This window comes from Muscardinus avellanarius (assembly GCF_963383645.1).
Source record: "Muscardinus avellanarius genome assembly, chromosome: 7".
In the NCBI taxonomy this organism is placed as follows: Eukaryota; Metazoa; Chordata; class Mammalia; order Rodentia; family Gliridae; genus Muscardinus; species Muscardinus avellanarius.
The window spans coordinates 74,385,559-74,408,395 of record NC_137793.1 but is presented as its reverse complement, the minus strand read 5'-3'; the positions used below and the strand labels follow the sequence as shown (position 1 = coordinate 74,408,395).

The following is a 22,837-nucleotide window of genomic DNA, read 5'->3' as shown; positions in this document are numbered from 1 at the left end:
AGATTGAAAGTCACTAAATTCAATGTCATTTTTGCCACTGAACCACTGTGGGAACCCAGTAAAGCCACTTTCTCTAAGGATGGAAACAATACCTGACCCAAGAGGCCACTTCAAGAATGAAATGATATCACTGATCTGAACCTGTTGTATACATTAGAAATCTATTGAAAACAAATTTATTTGATGAAGGGCTTTCCTCCCTGACTTCTTCTCAAATATCTTCACATACTAATAGACTAGAGGAGAAAATCAAAGCCAGGTTTTTACTTCTTATTGACATTCTTCTATTCAACTACACTGTTCCTTTTCTCTTTTTTTCCCTAATTTTTACTGATTTTATGATCTAGAATTAGGTTACTTTTTTACTTTGCTTATTCAGATGTTTGGTAGAATATTTTTTATTCTATTATTAATTAACTTATTATTCCATAATATTTAAAAGCAGATATTTTTCCTAATTATTTTATATGAACATGACAACAATATGATCTACTTTTTTACTCCCCCTTACACTAAGCTGAGCTATACCCCCAGCCCTATATTATTCTTTTTTTCCACCAGCCTTATTTTATTCTTTTATTAATTTTGAAATAGGGTCTCACTAAGTTGTGGAGAGCCTCAAAGTTGCTAAGTCGGGCCATGAACCTGCAATCCTATTGTCTCAGCCTCCCAAGTACTGGGATTATAAGAATATGCCACTGCACTCGGTTCTATACTACTTTTTAACTTAACATTTTTCTTTATATTCTCTATTCTTCAATCATATTAGATTTATCTTGATGCACTGAACATGCTGTGTTCTTGCCTACCTCTGGCAGTTATCACTTGCTATTTTCTCTGACTGGAAATTTTATGCTCAGCACCTTTTCCCATCTCTCACTAGCATTTTCTCTACCCTGCCTCACCTCAAATACATGCTCTCATATACAGACATATGCTTGCCTGCCTGACTTCATTCATTGTCTTGTATCTCAGTTAAATATTATATTTTTGGAGAACTGACATCTCAGGAAAAAAAGATCCCAAATTTATTGTTCTCGTGTTACTTCTCTTTTATACTTCTCTTTCATGACATTCATGAATATTTTAAATGAACTGTTTCTCTTTACCTCTTCAGGTTGTTTCACTGAATACCATCATATTATTAACTTTAAAACTATTAGAATCTGAAATATGCAGCAATATAATCCCTGATAGCCACTGTACTTAAATATTTGTTGGTGAAATAATGGGAGAGACAGGGAGGGAGGGGAGAGAGATAGAGTGCGAGCCAGTGAGCGAGAAAGAGAGAAAGAGAGAGAACATTTGTCCTCAAGGAAATACAATAGATATATTCAAGTTTATATAATAGTTTTAATATTGCATATAAGATAGTTTATTGGTTGTTAAATGCATATATTCTTAGATTAGGTGGATTCAAAAGTTAGCTCTGCTATTTTGATTATGGGTAAGTCACATTAATTTTGCAAATTTTATTTTCTTTACTGGTAAACTGGGGTTAATAATAGTATTTATACCTATTACTTTCCAAGTTTCTGATGAAGATTCAACATGAAAACATAAGCACTTACCTCAGTAGCTGGCATCTACTGAACTCTTAAAAATATCAACTGTCATGATGAATAATTTACCTGAGGATCAAAAAGAAAATAAGGACGGCCATTCTTCAACTGAAGTGCAAAATACTCTTCTTGATTGCCAGGTGATGCTGCAAAGACAATCAAACCTTCAGGCACCCTTGTTCGAAAGCTGGCCTTAATGCCTGGTGAGACAAGTGTGATCAGCAAATCAGTGCTGGGGTTTTGTTGATTCTTTCTGATCAACGTACATTTACTTTCATTATTATTTATGATGTAGGAAGTACAGTCAGGAAATTATACACAGCAATGTACTGGGCTGGTTTCAACCATTTGCTTTTAAATATATCCCATTTAAAATGCCAAACTGTACTTGGAAATTTAAGTCTACACTCCTACTAATCAATATATAATGAAGTTAAAATGTATACAAAACTCATCAACCTGAAAAGAATTTTGTCATCCCAAAATTGGAGATTCAAAGTATCAATGTGAAAACATTTTTAGAAATTTATAAAAAGAAATGGGGTTTTGACAAGAGAGAAAAAGACACAAAAGGGTCTTGCTTAAATACTTAGAGAAAATTGAAGGAATAAGTATGGTAAGAAACACTAAAACTTAGCTGGGCATGGTGGCGCACGCTTGTAATCCCTGTGCTTGGGAGGCTGAGAGAGGAGGATCATACAGGTTCAAAGGCAGCCTCAGCTACTTAGTGAGGCTCAGTAACTTAGTGAGACCCTGTTTCCAAATGAAGTATACAATAGGTCTAGGAGTGTAGCTCGGACGTAGAAAGCACTTGGGTTCCTCCCCCGTACCACCCTAAATAAATAAATAAATAAATAAATAAACAAACAAACACTAAAACTGTAAATCTTGCCAACTAGTGGTCTCTTGGAGCTGACATCCTGAAATAGCCTCATGTTATCACATGGTTTGTAGCCTTTGGAATGTTAGGGTCTCCTCTCACCATTCAGACCATATACTGGCACCACACAGGACACACCAGGCTCTAGTCCCATAGAAATTTCCAGTTCAGGAAGTAGAGGTAACTTTCATTGGTTTCATAAATGCCTTCTCACTGACACCACAGGGCCACCTTCCATCTACAGTGCATCCCACCTCCTCTATGCACATTTCTGAATTCTTCCTGTGTGTAAGGCATTGGACTTACTGTACTGACACTAGAAACACAGTTTCAATGGCACAATATCTATTTTCTAAGAATTCCTAATTTCATTGGAAATATAGAATGTACAGACAAGGGTCAATTAAGAACTCAAAAACATACATAAAAATCAAAAGCTCAAGAACACAGTGTTAAATAATAAGTGAGTTCTGATTTGAGTTTAATTCAAATGCCTGGTTTAATTCAATCATCCAGTTCAATCATGAACAGCTGAAAGTGACAGAACTCCCTTCAGGCTGGGTTGGTCACAAAAGGCCCTATAGAGGCGAGGGAATCGAGCTTTGTATGTGGCGGCTACCTTACAATCCAGGTCTGATTTAACTTTCCAACCCCTAGTACATAACACAGGGTGTGAGTTCACACAGCAAACATTTCTAGGTGAGAAGAAAGGAAATGAGAGTTACATCAGAGGTAAGAAGAGAGCTTTGCAAAAGTTTGGAAGCAGGAATTGAGAGGGCATTTGTGAGCATTTAACCAACTGCTGTTTTCTTCAGTTGGCACCAATGGATCATTAACAGTTGTTGAGAAGTCTGCTGCAGAGTCAAGAAGAAACACTAATGGTCCAGTGCCTGACACAAAGTTCTGGATTAGACAAAAGACTTTAATTAAAAAGAAATTGTACTGAGACGTGGTAAGTGACATAGAGATATATATAAGATATAATTTGATTAATCAGGATAAAGAAAGGTTTATGGAAAAATTGACAGTTTTAGGATGTTGACCTCAGACTTTCCAAAGAGGCAACTCAAATTTGTCCTGACTTTCTCAGGTTCTGCGTGCCCATCTATAGTTTTTAAAGCTTCTGGCTCTTTCAACATACTTGTCCTCATCATTTGAGTCTATCACACCTCACATTCTCTTCCTCATGTTTGCTCAGGTGTTATGTTCTTGCTTTAGATGTAGTACTTGTCCATCCTAGCACCTTAATCACCCCATAGAATATTGTTTTCTCCCAAGAAATAATTTTTCATTTGTTAAATGCACTTTAATGCCTGAACCAGATTTACTGCCATCACCTCCTCTAACACATAGACTGAAAAGGCTGAGACATGGTATTAAATTTGTTTTATAGGTAAGTAAAATGAAGATGCTAATAAAATTGGTGGAGGATAGGAATAGAAAGCTCAAAATCATTCCAGATTAGGGCAACCAGATTAATGGTGCAATGTATAGAGGATACAAATAATTTAGCTACAAAGAACAAGTTAGGAGACCACTGCTTTGGGGAAAAGATGATAAGGACTTTAATTAAGATGAATAAATAACAAAGATTGAAACAATTATCTTAATTATTCTCAGAATGACTAAAATATGAAGTTATAATATGTGGTAAATTTTCATCAATTATTGAAATAAAGGCAATATTAAATAGAAATGTCAGATAACGAAGGAAATTTGGGATAAGGATATAAGTTCTTTATAATTCCTGATTTTTGTTTAAGACATTATATTTATATTAATAACATGGAAAACTATCATTTGAAAACAAAAAACACTGTATCAGAATAAAACATGTGACTAGAAAAAAAACACCAACAATTCATGTGCCAAGAATCCATGTCTCAGAGGGAGAGAATGCACAGAAAGGAAAAGAAACTTTGGGAGAAATACTCTAATTTTTTGTTGTTTTTGTACTGGAGATGGAACCCAGTTTAAGAAAAAATAAATAAAATTAGTTAAGATAAAAATATAATACTATAAAATAAACAATAAAGATAAATAACAAAGAGTAACAAAGATAATACTCTAAAATGGAAGTCTGCATAGGAGGAAACTTGTCCAGAATAATTATAACTGAAAAAAAGTTTTATGGAGCTGATAAAGGCAATCTTTCTCAGTTGAGAAAAAGAGATTGAGTCCAAGCTGCAGGTACTAAGGATCTGTCAATGTTGCTGTGATTGGGATGGGGAATGGGACATTTGGAAGTGCATGCAGAGCAACCATTAGGACAATCTGATGGAGAAAGAAATGGGAGACATTGAATCGTTTTGTCAACAATTTTAATCTTATGTTTGTTATCATATGTTGTAAAATGATTGCTTTACAATTAAATAGCTCAAGATTATTACATGAAAAGCATCACAATTTGTAACCTGAAGGCAGAAAAGCTCTCTACTACTAGTGTGTTGTGAGGCATCTCTATAAGAAGAGTGAAGACAGTGAAATCAAAGATTTGAGTGAGGGAAGAATCAATAACTGCTTAATATAAGAAAACAATGACAAGCCTTCAGCTCAAGGAAAATGTGGTGACTGAAACTGAGTCACAGTAAAAATAACAGGAAGGCTCAGGTGAGACACATGTGGATATAATTTCATTATATATGCTACTGATGGAATATGAAAGTGCATATGTTTTTTAAAAACACAACTTTTAGCTGGGCGTGGTGGTGCACTCTTGTAATCCCCGTTCTTGGGAGGTGGAGACAGGAGGATCTCCCATGTTCGAAGCCAGACGCTCTGGCTTAAGAGACCCTGTTTGCAAATAAAAATATAAAAATAGGTGTCTGGGAGTGTAGCCTGGAGGTAGAAGGGTTTCCAGGAACCCCTGTACCACAACAAAATTAAAAATAATAAAAAACACAACTTTTAATTTCTTAGTCTTATACTAGGAAAAACCTCTCATATTCCTGGAAAAACAGAATTACTATTGTTAAAATGGTCATATTACCACAAGCAATCTATATTTAATGCAATTCCAATAAAAATACCAATGATGTGTGCTTCACAGAACAAGAAATTTGGTATTTATGAATACCAAATTTGTAGATGAATGAAAATAGATCCCTGTTTCTTACACTGTACAAACGTTAACTCAAAATAGATGAAAAACCTAACAATCAGATCAGAAACTTTACAACTACTAAAAGAAAATATAGGAGAAACACTCCAATACAATGACTTCCTCACTAGGACTCCTAAAGTTCAGGGAATAAAATAAAAAAAAATAATAAATAAGATGGCATCAAATTTAAAAGCTTTCTACAGCGAAGGAAATCATCAAAAGTTGAAAAGAGAACCTACAGAATGGGAGAGAAATATTTGCAAGCTACTTCTCTGATAAAAGACTAACATCTAGAATCTACAAAGAACTAATACCAGTTAAGAATAACTCAATCAATAAATAAGCAATAAACTGAAGAGACATTACTCAGAAGAATAAGTGCAAATGGCCAAAAAGTAAAAAGTGCTCATCAGCCCTAGCAAACAGGAAAATGCAAATCAAAACTACTCTGTAGCAGGGCGTGGTAGTGTAGGCTTGAAATCCCAGCATGTGGGAGGCTGAGAAGGAAGGATCAGAGGAGGATCATGGTTCAAGGACAGCCTCAGCTACTTAGTGAGGCCCTTTGCAACTCAGTGAGACCCCATTTCAAAATAAAGAATAAAAAAATAGGCCTGGGGGTGTAGGCTGGAGGTAGAATGCCCCTGGGTTCTATCCCACATATACACAAAATAACTACACAGTGATTCTGTCTCACTCCAGTTAGAATGTCAATCATTAAGAATACAAATAATAGCCAGACAGAAGGACCACGGATTTGAGACCTGCTTCAGCAATTTAGCAAGAACTGCAGAAACGTAGAGGACCCTGTTTTAATAATAATAATAATAATAATAATAATAATAATAATACTGCTGTGGGTATAGCTCAGTGATGAATGCCCTTGGGTTTAATAAAAAAAAATACAAATAATAATAATTGCTAGCAAGAATGTGGGGGAAAGGAACATTTATACCTTGTTGGTGGGATTGTAAATTAGTACAACCACCATTGAAATCTGTATGAAGGTCTCTCAAAAGAGTGATCCCACTAAACCACTTATTGATATTTATCCAAAAGTTTTAAAAAATCAGAATACTATAGTGCTACATCCATAAGCATGTTTACAGAAGCAAAATTCACAATAGCAAAGTTATGGAACAAGCCTAGGTGCCCATCAATAGATGGATGAATAAACAAAATGTGATATATTATATATATATATATATATATATATATATATATATATATACATACATACATACTAGAGTTTTGCATGGCCATAAAATGAACAAATTATCTCATTTGTAGAAAAATGGATGGAACTGGAGAAATCCTCTTAAGTAAAAAAAAGCCAGACTCAGAAAGTCAAGAATCATGTTTTCTCTCATATGTGGGATCTTGGGAGTAAAAGAGGGGGAAGTAGGAAGGATGTCATAAAAATAGGTGGGAGGCCAGTAGAGGAGAGAAAGGGGACCAGGAGGAGGGAGAAGAGGGAAAGTATAGGTACTAAGCAATGAAAATTATCAAACTATATTATGGGCAAGTATGAATATATCACAACAAATTTCACTATTTTACATATTTATATAAAATATAAATATATTCCAAGTATTATATAACAAGGAAATGCACTTTTGGCCCAACTAACATGTAAAACTTTACAAAGATCAATAAAATTTCTTATGAAAGAGAAGATTTAGTACTAAGGAGGGCACTGTGGTCTGATATTTCTCTTAGACTTCCTTCAGCTTTTTAAAAAGAATTCAATCTTGCCATTTTTCTCTTTACATTATCAAGACAAATAACAAATGATTTTCTTTTGCATGTATTCTCTAAGGAAATTGAAAATTCACATCTTCAAATATGTTCTGACAATTTGTTAGACATAATTGCTATAGACATAAAAAATTCTCTTAAGCCAAATGCTTAAATCATGTAATCAATTTTTAAGTGAACTAAATTTACAAATGAATACATTTAAATATAAACATAAGTCTTTTAATGAACGTATAAACAATTTTAAATAAGGTATTGAATTTACCATGACACAAAATGGCAAAACGATACATAATTGTTTAAAATTATTACCACCCAGGGCACATGCCTCTATTCCCAAATCTTGGGAAGCTGAGACCGGATAACTTGCAGGTTCCACTAGTCTCAGCATCTTAGTGAGACTCTCAGGAACCTAAAAAGATTCTGTTTCCAAAACATAAAATACAAAAGGCTGAGGCTAGAGCTAGGAGATAATGTCCCTCGGTTCAACCCTTAGTACAACAACAACAACAACAACACACACACACACACACACACACACACACACACACACACACACAGTGATCTTGTTCCCATAAGAACGTCTTCCATTTATAAATCCCCATCTACTGACTTATTCTCAGCCATGAGACTTGTGCTGGTCAAAGGGATGAAAGCGGTTCTGCTGTGCTGTGTGGGAACAGAAGCTGAGAATGTGTTGCGTGTTGGGCTTGACCTTCACTGATTCCCTTCAGCCTCACTACTGTGTTTTCATCTTGAATCCAAGAATAAGCAAACTTGTGGACCTGAGCCAGTGTTAAAATATTTCTTACTTTAAATGTCTATGTTAAGCAGCAACACTGGCAAAGTGGGCAGAAAATCGAAAGACACATTTCTCACTTGTTCAAATTTAGACTTTGATTTTTTTTTTAAAGGCAGAGAGAAAATGTTCTAAAGTGCAATTTTTTGTTTCCAGTGTTTAGAGAAATAATAGAACATTTTTGGTATCTATATATTTATCGATTCATTCAAGAAATGTTCACAAAAACATAGTCAATGCAGTCATTCTTCTAGGTTAGTGGGATATGCAGATGTATAAAATAGACATGGTCTAATATCCTAAAAATCTAAAAATTCAATTACTGCATGGAAAATGTTTAGCTTTCATGTAAGAGTCTTGAAACTTTAAAAAAGCATAAAAATAATACATTTGCAAGGACATGGAATAAGCAAAGTGTTCTTAATAAAGGCAAAACCATAGTATAAAGGGATAGATTTGACTGTATTACAAGTAACAACTTTTGCTTTAATGAAAGACATGAGTGAGAGAGTGAACATATCAAAGACAGACAGGTGGGAAAAGATATTTGCAATATACATTTCTCACAAAAAGACACAAAGCCAGAATAAACATATGAGAAATATGCTTAACATCAGTCATCAGAGAAGAAAATTAAAGGGAAAGAAGTGAAATCATGTCTGTTTGCAAACCACATGATCTGGTACTTAGAAGATAACAAAAAACATAACCACAAAACGGACTTTCTTCTGTCCTTTCATTTGTTCTTTGTGTCTTCATGGTGCCTTTCCCACTTTGTTGTGGATTAGTAGAGTTCCTTTAATTATATTATGATTGTTATACTATACAATATTGATATTATTATATTACTATTACTGTAAAATATTACTATTTTATTTCTGTCTCATCTCTCTAGCTAAAATTAGGGGTTGAACCCAGGAGCAGTCTACCTCTGAGTTATGACCCTAGCCCTATTTTTTGTTCTTTATTTTTAAACAGAGTCTCACCAAGTGGCAAAGGGCCTCACTAAGTAACTGAGGCTGCCTTTGGACTTGCTATCCTTCTGTCTAAAACTAAATTAAAGTAGTTGCTCTAGTGATCACCATATGCATTCTTACTCCATCATATTTTGCTACAAATTAATATTAAATCACTTTACATATAGAATTCTTACAGCTGGGCCTGATGGCTTATGCCTATAATACCAGTTACTTGGGAGGCCGAGATAAAAAGATTCCAGGTTCAGTTAATTGTTGAAACTCTGTTTCCAAATATAAAATTAAAGTGGGCTAAGGATGTGGCTCAGAAGTACGTTACCCCTGGGTTCAATCACCAGCATCACACACACACACACACACACACACACACACACACACTCCTTATAGTAGCATAGTTCCCTTTACAATTCTCCAATCAGCTATAATATTTTTTCACAAATTTTATGTCTATCTATTTCCAATCTAGTTGTAGATGGCAAAATATATTTATATTATTTTGCTTTTACTAGTCAAATGTCTTCAAATTTTTAAAGGGTAGATTCTATTTATTTTATTTTTATTTTTTTGTTCTTTCCTCTTAAATAAAGATCCTATCAAGTATTATTTTCCTTCAGCCTAAGAGAATTTTTGCATTCCTTGTAATAGAGTCAGTACTGTTCAGGATCTGGCATTAATTTTTTAATAAAAATGTCTCTCAACTTAATTTTGGAGTAATATTTTTACCAGAAATAAGTGAAAATGACTTTTTTTTGCTTTTTTTAAGGTTTGAAAGATAGTCTATTTTCTTCTGACATCCATTATTTCTGAAGAAATGTCAGCCATCATTCTTCTCATTGCTCTCTTGTGTCTAATGTTTATTTTTCCTCCAAATGCTTCTAAGTTGGTATTAACCTTTTATTTCCAGTAATTTTTATAAGCACTAATATGTGCTTATTCTGCTTAAAATTCATGGAGTTTCTTGGATCTTGAGGTGTTTAGTTTCATCATCAAATGAGGATGTATAGAAAGACCTTTCTTCCTTTCTTTTCTTAAATATTTATTTGTGTGCATGTATGTGTGTGTTTGTAGGGAGAGGAAACTAGAGATTGAACTCAGGGACTTTCTTCCTCTGAGCTACACCCCCAGCCTTATTATATTATTCTTATTTTTTATTTGGAAACAGTGTCTGGCTAAATTAACCACACAGGCATTGAACTTATTATCCTCCTGCTTCAGTCTCCAAAGTGTTGGGATTACAAATGTGCACCACCACATCTGGCTAACGATTATTTCTTTTCCTGCTTTTTCTTAACTTTCTTTCAGGAATGCCAACCTTGCTTATGAAAAAAGTCCTGATGCTATCCCATAGGCTACTGATCCCATTTATTTCTCAAACATCTTGTTTCTTTGCTGCTTTTGTTTGGTTATTTTATAATTGTACATGTTAAAATTTATTAATCTTTTATACTGCAGTATTTCATTAAGCCAATACAATTATCTATAATTTTTATTTTATTATTTCTTAAATACCATTTATCTCTTAATATTCTATTCCTCACCCATGATATTAATTTTACCTTTAAATTATTTTAAATGTTTATAATGATTGTTTTAAATTTTTTGCTTTATAACTAAAATGGTCTGGTTGTCTCTGGGTATGATGTATTGAATGTGTTGAACTGAAGTTGGGTTTCAATTTGAATGAGTTCACCTGTGTTAGCTCATCTTCCAACCACTGATGATGATACCATTGTTTTTGTATTACCTAGAGTTGAGGAGATTAAATTAGAGTTATAAATATTTTTAGTTTATATTTGCATTGAATTTATTCATTACTCTGGAATCCAATAGCTGGGAGGATTTTAAAAAGCCCATTTCCAGGCCCTCTTTTTAGGACACTTTATTTGCAAAACTTTTATACACAGTATGGTAGGATTTAGGGGCAGAAGTAATTGTTTTGGTCTTTGGACCTTTCTAAACTTCATTTCATCTCACTAGGCCATACAACTAAGGTTCACATGATTTCTTCTTGACCCTGGAATTTCTCCCCGTCTATAATGGTGTGCCCCTCTTACCAGGTGCTCAGTCTGAATATGGAAGCTGCCAATGCACAGTGACCATCGAGAAACACTTCATCTTTCAAAATTGGCCTTACCCCCATTTTATGCACTGCTGCACCTTATTAGCCTCATACAGACATAATTATTATTTTAACATTTATTTAGTCTTGGTTTTTCTTTTTGTAATGGGAACAAAAGTCTTTCCCAATTTTTTACACCCAAATCGGAAGCAGAAGTTCCTATTTGTCTTGGAAGTAATTTTGTGAGAACAGGAAAGCATCTGTTTTATATATTTTTTCTTGAGCCCATCCAACTTGTAGGTTGATTTTATATTTCTGTACCTTCTATGGATTGTCTTAGAATTTTTAAATAATATTAATATAAAATAATGATTATTTGATCTCTTTTTCCAGATTTTTAAATTCCTATTTTTTTTGCATGAATAGGACCTCTAGAACAGACATTAAGTAACGATAATAATAAATGTTGCACTGTTCAGTGCTACTTTTGTATTTTGCTAAAGATTCATACTATATTTATATGCTTATTTGCTAAATTATCAGATCACCTTTATATTAGAACTTTTTTGGAAAAAATACCTCTGATTTTCTCTTGGTTAAAAGCATGCGTAAAATATTTAAATCTATACTTTTATGAAAAATTATTCACTCCAAATAAAAATATCTCAAAAATTTAGGATAGCCCTTAACGTCAGACAATAGCTTTTTAGCCTTCAATAACAGGGGTTAACTATTTTTATGTCATGTTGATGATACATGGCTTGATATAAGTCATTCACGTATTATATATGGTTAAAAATCCACAAAGACCATTAAATTTTTGCAGAAATTAAAACATATATAAACATCAAATGAATTTATATAAATCCAGAAATTAAACAGTAAACACTAACATGTATATGCTTTAGTTCTATTAACTTGCTTCTGTCCTCTTTTTACTAAAATATACTATTTTTCAGAAATAAAAATAAATGAGAAAGGCATAATTCTCATTTTCAGAAAACCTGTTCTGTACTAGGAAAAAACAAACATATGCAAATGCATACAAAATGCTATAAAGACTCAGAATGAAAGGGAGATGCAATTCAACAGGTATAACATAACACAAGCAAACACAAAAACCAAAACATGAAAAATCCAGCTCAAATGAAGGCAGAATAATGTGCAAGGAAATTCCTGGAGGTTATGATGGGTGGACTGGATTGTGGAGGATAGATTGCAATTTAGTAGTCAACAGGGAAATGAAGAGTACCACAGAGCACTAATGACAGATGTAGCCAATGCTCACAGAAGAATAATTAGTCAAAGAGAAGTCACTTTCCTCTTTATTTTTTATGGTGTAACCCACTTTTTTTTATTGATGCATTGTAGTCATACATCTTAATGAGGTGCAAGATGGTAGAGGTACACATACACATCTCACTCATTTAGCCCTTCCCCTGTTCCCACCCCATTCCCTCCTCATTCTCCCTGGTTTATGTACTGCTTAGTGGTTGAATTTGAAATGACTGTGGTTGTCCACCCATCTCCCTTGGTTAAGTGGCCTTCTTTACTCATCTAAGGTTTTTCCTTCTTTGTCTGGAGTCCCTTCTATGACCCATTTTCCTCCTAGCTTCTGCATATTAGGAAGAGCATCTGATTTCAAACATTTTAACATTTTGTGACTGACTAATCCCACTTAGCATAATGTCTTCCAGTTCCATCTATTTCCCTGAAAATGGCATGATTTCATTCTTTTTTAAGGCTGAGTAAAATTCTATTGTGCACATATTCTATAGTTTTGTAATTTATTCATCTATTGATGGACATATAAGGTATTTCCATATTTTGGCAATTGTGAATTGTTCAGGTATAAACATAGATATGCATGCTTTAGTAATTGGTTTTCATTCTTTTGGGGAGATAATCAGAAGTGATATTGCTGGATCATATGCTTCATCACTATTTTTCTGTAGATACTCCATAATATTTTCCAAAGTGGTTGCACTATTTTGCAATCCCACCAACAATATATTAGAGTTTCCACTTCTCTGCACCTTTGCCAGCATTTGTTGTTGTTTGTGTTTTTCATGATTTCCGTTCTAATTGGGATTAGGTGAAATCTCAGGGTAGTTTTGATTTATATTTCTCTGATTACTAATGATGTTGAGCATTTTTATACAATTATTGACCATTTGTATTTCTTCTTTTGTGAAGTGCCTATTTAGTTCAATTGTTCATTTTTTAAATTGGGTATTTGTTTTCTTAGAGATGAGTTTCTTGAATTCTCTGTATGTTCTAGATATTATGCCTTTAATGAAGGAGCCTTTGGCAAAAGTTTTCTCTCATTCTGTTGCTTCTCTATTGAGCTCCTGGATAGTTTTATTTGCTGTACAGAAGCTCTTCAGTTTAATGCAATCTCATATATTGATCCACCTTTCAATCTCTTATGCCTTTGAGGTCTTGTTGAGAAAGATTTTTCCTCTGCCAATGTGTTTCCTATGCCCTTTTCAAGGAGCTGTGAGGTCTCTGGTCTAATTTTTAGGTCTTTAATTCAGCTTGAATTGACTCTTGTACAGGATGAGAAAGTGAAATTTATATCCATTTTTCTACATATGGTAAACCAGTTTTGCTAATACCATAGTTAAAGTGGCTATCTTTTCTCCAGTATATGTTTTTGGCTCCATTGTCAAAAATCAATTGGCTATGTGCGTGGATTTGTTTCTGAGTCTCCTATTCTGCTCCATTGGTCTATGTGGCTATTTTTGTGCCAATACCATGCTGTTTTTATTACTATGACTTTGTACTATAATTTGAAGTCAGGTATCAGAAACTACTTTGACAAAATATATTCCAAAAAAATAGAAAAATCTAGAAGAAATTGACAATTTTCCAGACACATAGGACCTTCCTAAATTGAGTCACAAATATATAGAAAATTTAAATTGACCAATAGCAAAGATATTTAAGTAGCAATAAAGAGCCTATCATCAAACAAAGTCCTAGAAACAGATGATTTCCCAAGTGAATTTTATAAAAACTTTATAGAAGAGCTAATTCTAATACTCCTCAACCTATTTTATGAATTAGAAAGAAACACAACTCTCTTACATGCATTCTATGAAGCCAACATCACATTAATACCCAAAACAATGAAAGAAAGCTCAAGAAAAAATAAACTCATAGGCCTACACCATTGATAAACTCAGATTTAAAACTGCTAAACAAAGTCTAGCAGCATGCATTCAAAACCATATTAAGAAAATCATATACCATGACCAAGCTGGGTTCATCATTGGGATGTGAGGCTGGCTCAATATACAGAAAAAAAGAAAATCCATGTAATTGACCACATAAACAAAACCAAAGAAAAAAATCAATCATTTCAATAGATGCTGAAAAACCTTTCAACAAAATCTAACATGCATCCAGGGTAAAAGCACTGCAGAGCATTGGAAAAGAAGGAACATACCTCAACATCATAAGGGCAATATACAAAAGACCCACAGCCAACATCATATTAAATAGAAAAAATTAACTATGAGAATTCCCCCTCAAAAAAAAAAAACAAGGCAAGGATGTCCATTATTACCACTTCTTTTCAATATAGTACTTGAGACTCTAGCCAGAACAATAAGGCAAGAAATCAAAGGAGTAAACATAGAAAGAACTAAAACTAAGCCAGGCATGGTGGCACACTCTTGTAATCCCAGCACTTGGGAGGCTGAGACAGGAGGAACACACAGGTTCGAAGCCAGCCTCAGCTACTTAGTGAGGCTCTCAGCAATTTAGTGAGACCCTGTTTCCAAATAAAATATAAAATAGGTCTGGGAGCATAGACCAGAGGTAGAAAGCCTCTGGGTTCCACCCCCATTACCACCAAAACAACAACAAAAAAAAAGAAAAAAAAGAAAGAAAAAGAACTAAAACTATCCTTATTTGCAGATGGCATGATACTATACTTAGAATACCCAACAAACTAAATGAGAAGTCTTATACAGATGATCAAGAAATTAAGCAAAGTTTCTGGATATAAAATCAATTTAAAAAATCATAAACTGTCCTGTATGCCAACCAGAAACCACTGAAAAATATATAAAAAACCCCACTTCAATTCATTTTATACCCTCCAAAATTAAAACACATAAGAATAAATCTAGCCAAGGAGATAAAGGCCTCTAAAAGGGAAATTATAAATCATTAAAAAAGAAATCAAAGAATATCTTAGAAGATAGAAAGACCTTTTATGCTTTTGGGCAGGCACACATTTCTTTAAATCCTGCTAGGGAACACACAACAAATTGGCAGAGACTACGGTAAAAGTTATCACTGATCCAAAGCATGTTCTTCAACTTATATTCCAATATTATAATCAGAGAGTTATGGCTCATTAAATAATAACAGCTATAGCCAAGTGTCACCATGCACTTCTGTATTTCAAAGACTTGGGAGAATGCAAAAGGAAGATCACACATTTAAGGCAAGCCTAAGGAACTTAGTGACATCTTGTTTCAAAAGCATTTATAAACATATCAAAATCAATCAGTAAGCCAAACATGAGAAGGAGGGAGGGGGAAAGTAATAGGGTGGGAACTAGAGAAGGTCTAAATGAGAGATGTGTGCATATATGTCCCTACCATCTTGTACTCCATTAAAATGTATGACTACAGTGCACCAATAAAAATTTTTAAAAATATATGTTTTTAAATATTTTTTCACTTTTATTTTTAGTTTTTTTTAACATTTTTATTGGTGCATTGCATTTATACATCATAATGGAGTAAAAAAAAAACTTGTGTAGACATAAATGCACACATAACCCAACCAGCCCCCACCACGTCGCCACTCCACACCCTCCCCATCACTCCCTCCCATGCTTGACTTAGTGTTTGACTGTGATATGAATAAGTACCTCCTGTGCTTTGGCTCTGCATGGTGGCACACGTCTGTTATTCTAGCACTTGGGAGGCTGAGACAGGAGGATCGAGGCCAGTGGAGACCTTTAAATATTTGATATATTTTAAAAATTACATATGTATACATATTTATTTGGAGATATAGCTCAGAATGTCCCTGGATTCAATCCCTAGTACCACAAAAAGAATGAATAAAAGAAAGAATACAGCTATCAGAGATAAAAGATGCTTTATTAGACTACTGGATTAAATTAATCAAAGATTTATAAACAACTGCTAGAAAACAGTATAAATAAAGTATGTCAATACATTAATTTAGACATATTTTGTCAGAAAAATAACAGGGTCCAGAGGATCTAGTATTAGTGCACAAACTTCTGAAATTAAAAAGGAAATCTCTACATACATTTAATATATTCTCCTATGCATATATTCCTCACTCTTATTCTCATAAATACAGTGGAAACTCCTTGATGTCACAGTCACACATTCCTTCTGCTTCATTTCCACTCAATTCAATTGTCTGGAGATGGATTTACACTTGACTGGTATATATAAATATAAATACAAAACTTTAGTTTTATACAGAAGCAACTCTGCCTATGTAGCTTAGTTTGAACTATGCAAATAATGTTCTGAACTGGAAATTCTTTTTGTTTTTACTTGACTGCCATTAGGTGGAGCTAGAAATGTCCCCATTCATAAAATACTATGGCTAGCCTGCCCTAAAAATATATGAATAACAAAATCTTCATTGATTACATTCAACAAAAATAACAATTGAAAACTAGTTCAAAACATATCAGTAGCCTGGTTCTAATCTCCATGTTTCTAACACTTTGTTAAAATGCCAGAGTTAGGTTTTCTTATTCACTTATACATATTTGTTAATTTTTAAAATTAAGTTGTTATTTTACTGCTTACTACTAAATTGAGAAACACTAAATCAGCATTCTAAAAGTTTTTTTCTGGAAATATAGATTAGAGCAAAACAAGAGAAAAAATATTAATAAGGAATTTTAATGTGCAGGTGATTTGAGAAACTAATTCTAAACATGATAAAACAATACTCTCATATTAAAAGTTATCTTCTTTTTATTATTTGTTTTTTTTTAACTGGTGCATTATAGTCATACATCTTAGTGAGTTACAAGATGTTAGAGGTGCACATGCCCACATCACTCAGCCCTTCCCCAATTCTCACCTCATTCCCTCTCTTCTCTTTCCTTCTCATGTTTGCTTAATGATTGACTTTTATATGCCTTCTATTTCCTTTCTCACTAAGTTGTGAAGGGCCTAAATTGCTGAGGCTGGCCTTGAACCTGCAATTTCCCTGCTTCAGCCTCCCAAGTACTAGTATTACAAGGGTGTGCCATCATCTCCAGCTTTATTCTAACATTTAATTTATCTTTCCAGAATGAATACTGAATTTGAAGTTCATTATATTTTTTCATTTACCAATTAAGTTGAGATTTTTATTCTTATTGATTTATAAGTATATTTTTCATATTAAGGTATTATTTCATTGTTGGTCACATATTTCAGACACTTAACATTATATTCAAATTGTGATATTTTATGACAGAGTCTAAAGTAGAAATATATTTAAGTTTTTTCTAGTTACTTAAAAATTCATCATGAAATACATTCTATGGGGCTAAAATTTTGTTTTTATTTACTTCTGCATTTCCAACACCTTGAACAATGGCTCACATATAATGAATGCTCTAAAATATTTGCTGAATAAATGTTTAATGACTATAAAACCTCCTTCAGCATATTAAAATAGATTATCATGAGTCAGTCTGCATTTTGTGTTTTGTTCCAGTGGTATATTTTTATAGCAGTAAAATACTGCTGCATTATTCTTTTTTGTAACATTCCTAATATCTGACAATCTATGCTTCCTCTCAGTATGATTAATTTTGTTTTTTAATTCTCTCAACCTATTTGCTTTTTTTGTAGTAATATTAAAATGATTATTTTAAATTGTTTCCTCTTAAGTACATCCTGTGCTTATCCCATCAGGTTGCAATAGTTATTACATATTTTATTGATATTTTAGCTCATTTTCAAATTTGTTATTGGGTTCTAAAAATATTTATTTTGTGTATTTATTTATAATTAAACATCTTACTATAATCTTATTGTTTACAATAGGTTTTTAAAATCTCACTGTAATAGATTAATTTCCTAAAAAATCTCAATAAGTGTGTCTAGTCCTTTTAATGACCACACCTCTTATTTCTGTCTTATCACATGGGCTATACTCTCCAGAGTAATATTAAAAATAGTGGAGATAATACACATTATATATTTATTATTCTTCCTTAATAAGAATTGGCACAATTTTCAAGCCATTGGTTGGAATGATAACTGGTTTTCCCAATCATTATTTTTTCCCCTTTAGGTAACTATGCTTTTAGTCCATTTTTACATACTTTTATTTCTTCTCTTAGCATATGCTTCTACAGTTACTATTCCAGGAAAGACAGTCAGAACTAAACATGATTGCAATGCATTTCAAATTTTTATGCAAGTTAGGCTAAAAAAGAGAAAAGGAGAAGTCATGAAATATGTTGAGAAGAAGAAACATTTTGGGTGAGTGATAAGCCAGAGTGAAACAGAATTCCCAGTAGAGGTGACCATTAATTCAAACACTATGACCAGAGTAACCAGTGATTCAAATGATCTAAAATGCCACCAACTATCATCAAGGAACAGTCAGCCCATATGGTTTTCTCTTCTGAACAGCTTTAATTTTAACTATAAATATAGAATTATAGGTCCATATGTGCAAGAAGTTTTAGGTAAACTTTTATATAGATAAATATAAAAATAGATACATCTGTTTACATAGATATTTACATAGATATATATTAGATATATATGTGCTTACACATATAATCTTTATCTGTATGTATATGTCAAAAGAAATATATGTAGATACAGATACTCATCTCTCCAGATTACTCCCCCAAATTGCTCATGTCCAACAAGATACTTACACAATCATTAGTATGAAATTAAGATTTCATAAGAAAGACTTGCATATGTTATCATAAATGATACTAGTTTTAATGAAAATGCTTCCAACAACATCTAACAGTTATAACTTTCTTTTATATAGACTATCTGTATTCAATTTCAATTACCATAACAGCTATAAATACTTTATTACACAAATATTCTCTGCTTTGAACTTATTTTTAGAAAGATGTTGCATCTTAAATTGGTGTTGTGGTCATCTACAATGACCTAAACTGAATGATATCTAATCTTGCTACAATTTTATTAAAGCATGAATTATAATCTATACAAATTCTTACTTATTTTATAGAACAAAGATAGAAATTTTTGTATGCATTTTGGTTTCTTGTTATACATATTTTACTTTGTTGTCTTGTTAAATGACTAGTATTTTAAAAAGTGATTCTAGCAAATAAAATGTTTAAGTTTAAAAAATTTTATCTTCTTTCCCCACATCCTCGTCAGCATATGTTGTTATTTGGTTTCTTTATGTTTGCCACTCTGATTGGGGTTAGATGGAATCTCAGTGTAGTTGGTAGGAGTGCAAACTAGTTCAGCCACTATGAAGATTAGTGTGGGGATTTCTTAGAAAACTGAGAATGTATTCACCATATGTTCCAGCTCTACCACTCCTGGGTATTTTTCCAAAGGGGTTGAAATCAGAGAACTACAGTAATATACGCATACCTATGTTCATAGCAGCACAACTCAAAATAGCCAAAATATAGAACCAACCCAAGTCTCCATCAACAGATGAATGGATTACAAAATTATATACAATGGAAATATACACAATGGAATTCTATTCAGCTATAAAGAAGAACAAAATCATGGCATTCACAAGATGGAAAGATCTGAAGAACATTGTTAAATGAGATCAGTCAAGCACAGAAATAGAAGGGACATATATTTTCTCTAATATTCCCAAACTAGGGAACACTGGGGATAACAGAGGGACTCCAGATAATGGAGGGGAAATTTCATCAAAGTTAGAATGGAAAGATAGGAGAGGAAGAAGGCTGAGGGTGATTAATGGAGGAGCTACATCCAAATATATGGAAAAGTATGAATATAGCATGGTCAACCTGGACACTCATTGTTGGGAGGGGGAAGAAAAATGGGGTAGAGGGCACCAAGCATAGTCTAAATGTATAACATTTTCAATATGTTCCTCATAAATAAAAGAAAAATTTTTATCTTCAAATAAAAGAAATTTTATCATTATTTAGCCATTGTTTCTAATAATTGAAAAGAAAAACTCTCTGAAATAAAAATATAAAACTTACTGGTTATATTTTCACATTTTTTACCTCAAGGAAGAGCTAGGTCCATGCATATATACATTTATATACTTATGTAACTCTCTCTCTCTCTCTCTCTCTCTCTCTCTCTATATATATATATATATATATATATATATATATATTTAAATATATATAAACATGTTTTATAAAATTAAGTCTATTTTACTCATACCAAATAAATATGATTTTTAAAATGATATTAAAATGTAGTGAAGCTTTTCATGTAATTTTCTTATTATAAAACAAGCCATTATGGGAAATACAATAAAATTACACTAACTTGTAGCATTTGTGTGATTGATGAGTAACACTGACCTTGAAAGAATTTCAGTGGTTTCTAAGGCAAACAAAAAGGTTCAAAACGTATCAATGACCCCAAACAGCATTAAAGAAATCAACTTTGAGGGGTTTAGAGCAAAGCCCTCTCTAGCAGCAATCTCAATGGGTCTCAAACAGTTGAATCAATATGAAACTATTTCTGACTCCTTTGGAAGCAAACTAGAACCTAGAAATAAAATGAAAAAGCACAGTTATTTTTGTTCTACTGTGTGTGTGTGTGTGTGTGTGTGTGTGTGTGTGTGTGTGTGTAGTACTGGGGATTGAACCCAGAGGACATTCTAGCTCTGAGCTATACTCACACTCCTCTCTGGCTTTTTATTTATTTATTTTTTGAAACAGAGTCTTACTAAGTCACTGCATATTATATCTGAACCTGTAATCTTCCTGTCTCAGCCTTTCAGTTTCTGGGATTACAGGTATGTACCACCTCTCCAGGCTTCTTGTTCCACTTTCAAATAACATAGTGTTGGGGCCGGGATGTAGCTCAGTGGCAAAGCACCTGCTTTGCAGGTGTGGCACTCTGGGTTCGATCCCTGGTTCCAAAAAAGACAAAAAAAAAAAAAAAAAAAAAAGAAGAACCCCTTAAAAAAAAAATAAGCTCAAATAACATAGTGTGAGCTCACATGAACTCACAATATCTGCTTCTGATTCTGACCCTACATTTTTAAATATAATGTGATAGTCACCTCAGAATTCTTAAATATAAGAAGCTTACCTTTTAGAGCAGAGAAATACAAAAATGAAGGACCTGACTAAAATTCCAATATTGTGACAAATAGAAATTAGCAAACAGATAAATAAAAAAAATTTAATGGTATTAGAGGCTTCCTACAGAACAACACAGATATATATATATATATATATATACACACACACACACTTTAATCAAAAGTGTTATGTTATTTTGTTAGGACATTTCTTTGATAAAAAATTAGAAAAAGGCAAAGGAGTAGACGGGGTAAGATTTGGTGTTGGCTTAGTGATTAAAAAAAAGAACAATGACATCATTACAAACCAGGAAAATAAAAATAAAAATGATGCTGCGATTCCATCTAACTCCAATTAGAATGGAAACTTTGTGGTTACTTGAAGAGGCATAGGACCAACACTGCAACACATAGACATGGGTAAAATCTTCCTCAACAAGACCCCAAAGGCATAAGAAATTACGAGGATCAGTATGTGGGCTTGCAAAAACTGAAGAGCTTCTATGAAGCAAAGGAAACTATCAAGAACCTCAATGAAGAGCTGACAGAATGGGGGAAGTTTTTTGCCAACTACTCCTCTGATAGAGGACTAATAACTAGAATATACAAAGAACTCAAGAAACTCACCACAAACAAAAAATAAATAACCCAATCAAAGAATGGAAAAGGTGAACTAAATAGCCACTTCACAAAAGAAATAAAAATGGCCAATACATTTATGAGAAAAATGTTCAACATCATTAGCCATCAGACACATGCAAATAAAAACTACCCTGAGGTTTCACTTAATCCTAATTAGAATGGCAATCATTAAAGCAAAAGCAAATGCTGGCAAGAATGTGGAAAAGTAGGAATTCTAATACACTGTAGGTGATATTGTAAATTAGTATAACTACTTTGGAAAACAATATGGAGGATCCTCAGAAAAATGGAAATCAAACTACCATGTGACCCAGCTAAACCACTTCTGGATACCTACCCCCTAAAATAGAAACCAAACTACCAGACTAATGTATGATGCATGCATTTAGTTTATAGCTGCACAATTCACAACTGCCAAACTATGGAACCAGCAGAGATGTCCATCAACAGATGAATGGATTACAAAACTATGGGATATGTATAGAATAGAATTTTACTCAGCCATAAAGAAGAACAAAATGGATGAAACTGGAGAATATTATGCTAAGTGAGATTTGTTAGTTGAAAAAATCAAAAGTAGGATGTCCTCTCTAATGTGTAGAAGCTAGGGAGAAAATGGGACATAGAAAGGACTCCAGAGAAAGGAGAAGAAACTGTAGGTGAGTGAAGAAGGTAACCTAACTGAGGGAAGAGGAAAACACCTTATCAATGTCAAACATTGTGCTGAGCACTGGAGGGCAGGAGGATAGGGTGGGAACTGGGGGAGGGCTAAAGAAGCACTGTGA

General features: G+C 33.3%; 1 protein-coding gene across 2 annotated transcripts in view; it reads right to left on the bottom strand.

The window, feature by feature from the left end:
• The window catches only part of USH2A (usherin), a gene marked incomplete at both ends in the record, with an annotated part of 871,783 nt that overhangs the window by 512,365 nt on the left and 336,581 nt on the right, over window positions 1–22,837 (bottom strand). For both annotated transcript variants that reach the window (XM_080698222.1, XM_080698223.1), the window contains one exon: window positions 1,632–1,762. In XM_080698222.1, coding sequence (XP_080554348.1) covers window positions 1,632–1,762 — 131 coding nt within the window. The remainder of the gene's footprint in view (window positions 1–1,631; window positions 1,763–22,837) is intronic.